The 5452-nt window shown below is 33.9% G+C and overlaps 1 protein-coding gene across 1 annotated transcript; it reads right to left on the bottom strand.

Moving 5' to 3' along the window:
- Positions 1–4300: 4300 nt before the first annotated feature.
- On the bottom strand, positions 4301–5452 carry LOC133688670 (large ribosomal subunit protein bL17c). Its single transcript, XM_062108244.1, has 2 exons — positions 5115–5452; positions 4301–4792 (listed from the first exon to the last, which is right to left on the bottom strand). The coding sequence occupies exons 1-2, from the start codon at positions 5380–5382 to the stop codon at positions 4383–4385; spliced, it is 678 nt and encodes a 225-aa protein (XP_061964228.1). The 5' UTR covers positions 5383–5452; the 3' UTR covers positions 4301–4382.

The raw sequence follows: 5452 nt of genomic DNA, 5'->3' as shown, positions 1-5452 counted from the left end.
TTGTGGACTTCTTTTTAGTCTTGGTCTTGTCAATTTAGTCCGTAAACTTCAGGGATAATTTGTTCTACGACAACCTCCCCAACTTGAGAAAAAATAGTCCTCAAGTTATATATCAAAAATTAAAATCTTCCACTCCAAAGAAATTAACAATTACTTTGAATACAATATTGTAGCTAACTTATTCACAAAGTAGCATGTTTTTAACCCATGAGCTTCAAAATTTAATTTATGGTACATGTATAATAAGAAAAAAATTCATATTTGATGTTATATTTTTTGTTCATTTAGTTCCTTTCCACATTTTTCTACTTTAAACTTGAGTTCAACATCATTTATGTCCTCCAATATTTTAACCATTGTATTTAAAGGAGCACCAAAACAATCTTCCATAACATCTCCAGAAGACTTGTAAAAAATTATTCGGTCTACCATGTCCTTGTTTGCAAGATCTTCATCATATAGATCTCTTTCATCATTCTCATTAGGTTCGCATAGAACATCCTCGTCATTAAAAAGTTATTGCTCACGTTGATTGATTTTTATCTCTTGGATTGTGGTTGTTTATCTTGATCTGATAAGGTCTCATGGCCTCCATCAAGTTCATCTTCACCAATACCTTTTACAAAGACCGGTGGTTGTCTAGATGGAAATTTAGGAATGGATCTAAAGTAAGGTTAGCTTCAAGGCAAGTCTTTAAGCACATTTCTCTTCTCTTTGTGATTCTTATTTATACCTCACATGAGCCAAAATAGATCTTCATCATTCAATGAATACCCATAGTCATACTGGCCACGAGGATTTGCACAAATTGGTTTAATGACAAGTTGGCCATGGAAATCATTCCTGACGCTTGCCTCTCTTTTTCCCTGTTCATGTTTGCACACAACCCTAGTGCCTCAAACCTAATTGTAAGATCATCAAATCTGGCATTAATGTCATCAAACCCAGTTTGCATTCGCTCTTCTAGAGTTGTTATCGCTACTGAATAACAATTTTGTTGATCCCAAATAGCTTGCATCTCCTAATCATCGTCACAGAGATGGTTGTTACCAACCACTCCATAATTCTCTTCGTAATTTGCCATCGATTCAAATGTTAACCCACTATGATACTATGTGAGAAGCGTATAACAAAGATAAAATTAGAATTCTTAAGCTCTAAAGGTACAAACCTAAATGTAGAGAAATCTAGAGTATTCTCTGGTATTTTTATTAAATATAAAAAATAGTTTTTTTCTCCATATAATAAATTATATATCTCTATTTATATTAGTCCTAAAATCTTTTATAGGAAATGATTCTTAATTAAAACTTTCCTAACTAATAGAATCCATCTAGCATTAGTATTCTTAAATAGTAAAATAATAATTAAATTAAAAATTCTAAGCTTAGAAAACAAATAATTAAATCCAAAATTAACTAGAAAAATAATTAAAACATGAAAACAATAACTTCATGCTTCATATCAGATGTTTTTGGGTTTCTTTGTGAACTTTTTTTCAAACTTGGCCATGTATATTTGGTTTGTAAACTTCTGAGATAATTGTTATATATCAGTTAGATAACTTTTAATGAGAAATCATTTCCGAAAGTATTTTGGATTTGGAACTAATATAAATTGAAAGGTCTCGTTTATTTTAAAAAATATTTAAACTATCATTTGAATTTTATAAAACACTAGAGTTTTCTCTAAATTTCTCTACAATTTAGGTCTATAACCTTAAAACTTAAGAACTCTAGCTTGTTATCCACACTATACACTACGTCAATTGGTAACAAAGCATGCTAACATCTTTGATGGACGGAGACGGTAGCAACCCATTCCGTGATACAGAAGTGGAGGCCCTCCAAGGTGTTATGCGAGCTTAAGAGCAGAAATTAAATCATTTGATGCTAGCTCGAAAACAAAGAATGGATCGTTTGAAGGAAGTCATGGCAAATCTAACTCGACTAATGGGTAACGCAAACAAGGATCATAAGGAGGAAAAGAACTTGCCTAGAGACTTACCTCAAAGTAGGTCTAACCCCAAATGTATTCCTGAATTTGATGTCCATTCTATTATGGGAGATTTTCAAAGAAAAAATTTATTATGGTTGAAAGAGTTGGAAGTTTTCTTTTATTTCAACAAGGTTCCTTATCATCCAAATGCAGGACTTATTGCACTCAAACTTTCTCATGGTGCTAGAGAATGGTGGTTTGAATTTCTAGAATTTAGAACTCATATTGTTATACTTTTAATTCTATCTTGACAAGATTTGAAACAATCATTAATTTTGAAGTTTATACAAGATGTCTATGAAGAGGTTTTATATTAGGTACATAAGCAATTAGATTGTTATTATTTCTCTTTTGTTCAACCTTCTAAAATAGCAATGAAGAAAACTATGAAGGAGATGTCGTCTCTTTAAAATAGACAACATCACAACAATGACAACAACAATATTGTTGCAAATATTACTTTATTTGTTAATGTTTCATCTACTAATGGTGAGGAAAAAATAAAAAAAGCTTCTAAAGTAGTATCATGTAATGACTTAAGGTCTTGAAGCGCTAAAAAAAACAGAACAAGTTATTGGAATTGCTAATGAGGTTGAAATTGACATAAAAAAGAACTTAAGTGTGGATGTGTCATCCAAACCAAACTTATCCATGTTGGATCAATATTTTAAAATTATCAAATCAACTTATAGTCAACACATTGTTGTTACAGATGACCAAACATGTCGCTAAAGTTGCCATCATCTAAAAAAACAGTTTTATACGAGGTTGATTTTTTTTAGTCCTAAGAAGTTTTTTCTAGGTTCAAAAATTCTATATGAATATATCATTGCTCAAATTGAATTTAAAATATTTAGAACAAGTTATCTCATGCATATATTATTGACAATGTTATATTCAAAGTATCTATTTATTTAGAGTAATCGATTTTAATTTCTAACAATTAACTCGATGGCAAGTCTTTCAAAAGTAGAGGAGACTAACATGGTGAAATTTCTTCATTATTCTTGGCATAATAATAATTATTATATTATTTCCTTAATTGTTAAGATTTTCTAGGTTTCAAGATGTTAAGAGTTTAAGACATAGTTTAGTAAAACATGCATAACTCTTAATTTAATTGTTGGATTGAACTGAAAATTTTAAAAGTCATGTTACCCGTTAGGTTAAAATTTCATAATAATTACAAAACAGGAAGGCTGCAAATAAAGCTAAAAAGTTACCATACAAAATTAATTTTATTTACTGTGAATTCTTTTTTCATATTAAGATTAGTACTTTTACTTTAATTAGAATTTTACTAGTTAAAAATCATAATGTTAGATGGATTTTATTAGTTATGTAAATTTTAATTAAATATCCATTCTTATAAAAGATTTTAAATCTAGAACTAATATAAATAAGAAGATCTAGTTTAATTTGAGAATATTCAACCTATTATTTATATTTTATAAAACACCAGAGTTTTCTCTAAATTTAAGTTTGAAAACCTCAACTTCTATCCACGCTATTTACCATGTCAACCAAGACCTTCCAGCAGGGTGAGAAGTTATAAGGAACTTGAAAACTTCCTTTGGTGCATGAAACAATATTTCAGCATGGCCAAGATCAATATGAGTGAGCAAATCGACATCATTGTAATGTATCTTACGGGTAATGCAAAGTTGCAGTGGAGAACAGGAACAAAGGAGGATTTGAACGTGACGTCTTAAGATTGAGACAAGGGATCGTTTCCTGCACTTCCTGGTTGGCATGGGAGGAACTGAAGAAATTAAAGCAGGATTAGTCCATTCGGGAGTACGTGAAGGTGTTCAGTTCTCTAATTCTTGACATCAAGAAAATGTCAAAAGAAGACAAGTTGTCCAGCTTTATGCCGGGACAAGCTGAGTTGAGACGACAAAAAGTGAAAGACTTGTCCTCTGCCATTGTAGCTGTCGATGAACAAGTGGGTTTTAATATAAAGGTCACCGAGGGGAATGCTAGAGTGTCTGGAGTTTCGTCGAAATTCAAAGATAAGGAAGAGATTAAAAGGAAGAAATTTGGCGGGGGAACCTAAGCATTCAGCTGGCAATGGGCAATCAGAATTTATACTGCTTTATTTGTGATGGGAATCACTTTGCGAGGGATTGTCCCCTCTATGCTATGTCAAAGGAGAAGGGTGTTGAGAAAACAACATTAGCAAATCCCATGCAGGAGTTGAGTGGCTGAGGTGCAGGGTTCAGTAGAAGGAGCAATACCTAGAGACCATGTACTAGATAAAGCAAACAGTAAAATCAGAATGCAACATCTTCACTGCACACAGTTCTATCTCAAAAATTGTAAATATCAATACAGGCATATTATTCAGCAGAAAGTAAAGCACAAGTTTTGAGAAAAGAAAACACCTAGACAAGTTCAATGTATGCCATGGGTGCATTATCCCCTCGCCTTGGTAAAGTTCTAATAATTCTGGTATATCCACCATTTCGTTCCCCGTACCTGTCTGGTACCTCCGCAAATAAGGCATGGACAATCTGCTTTTCATAGATGAAGCCCAGGGCCTGTCTCCTTTTATGGAGAGACCCATCCTTAGCCAAAGTGATCATCTTGTCAACATACTTCCTCATGGCACTGGCACGTGCCCTAGTGGTCTTGATACGACCGTGTTTAAGGAGCTGAGTTGTGAGGCCTCTAAGAAGTGCCCGACGCTGGTCTGGTGGCCGATTGAGCTTGGGAACTCGCCTGCCATGCCTCATGGCAAAAAAGCGAGAGCCATTATCAACAGAAGGGAAGGCATGTCCGAAAGTAGAGTTGTCTGCAAGAAATGCGTAGAACATGTAAGTGAAAGTAAAACGCATGGGGAATTTGCTTAGTTAGAAGTAGTAACATAAAAAATGGCAGAACTTTAAGACAAAAAAAAATCCCAGTCTAGTAAATAATAAATAAAATAAGGAAACGAAAATAAAGCATAATTGCAATTAGATAGTCTGTCTTGGGCCCAAATGAACGAGATTATTATTATTATTATGGATAGTATATTTTGTGGCAGAAATAAATCCCTAAAATAAATTATAATCAAACCTGATGCGAATAAATAAATAAATATGTAAATAAGGAAGGAACAGTATAGAAATTACCGGAGAAACCAAGAGACGAGGAGGAGAGGGGGTTAAGAGCAGTGAAAGAGCGCGTAAGGAGTGGTCGTTGTTGTTGTTGTTGTTGTTGGCGGCGAGTGCGAGAGAGGCTGATGCTTTGCCGGGGGCATTGGCAACGAGATGATGGAAATCGCATAGTGGATGCGGCACTCTTTGAAGAAGAAGGAAGTGCGGACCAGAGAGAAGCCATACTCCATCTATTACTAGTACTAGCAGTAGCATCGACTGCCATGGCCACTGATAATGCCATTTCTCTTCTACCACTGCTTGGACTGCTCCCTCTTCTCTCTCAAGGTTCTCAAGGTTTTCAATTCAAGGAA

The sequence above is a fragment of the Populus nigra genome, chromosome 3 (genome assembly GCF_951802175.1).
Source record: "Populus nigra chromosome 3, ddPopNigr1.1, whole genome shotgun sequence".
Lineage (NCBI taxonomy): Eukaryota > Viridiplantae > Streptophyta > Magnoliopsida > Malpighiales > Salicaceae > Populus > Populus nigra.
Note: the sequence above shows the minus strand (reverse complement) of the source record. Positions and strands in the feature narration are given on the sequence as shown.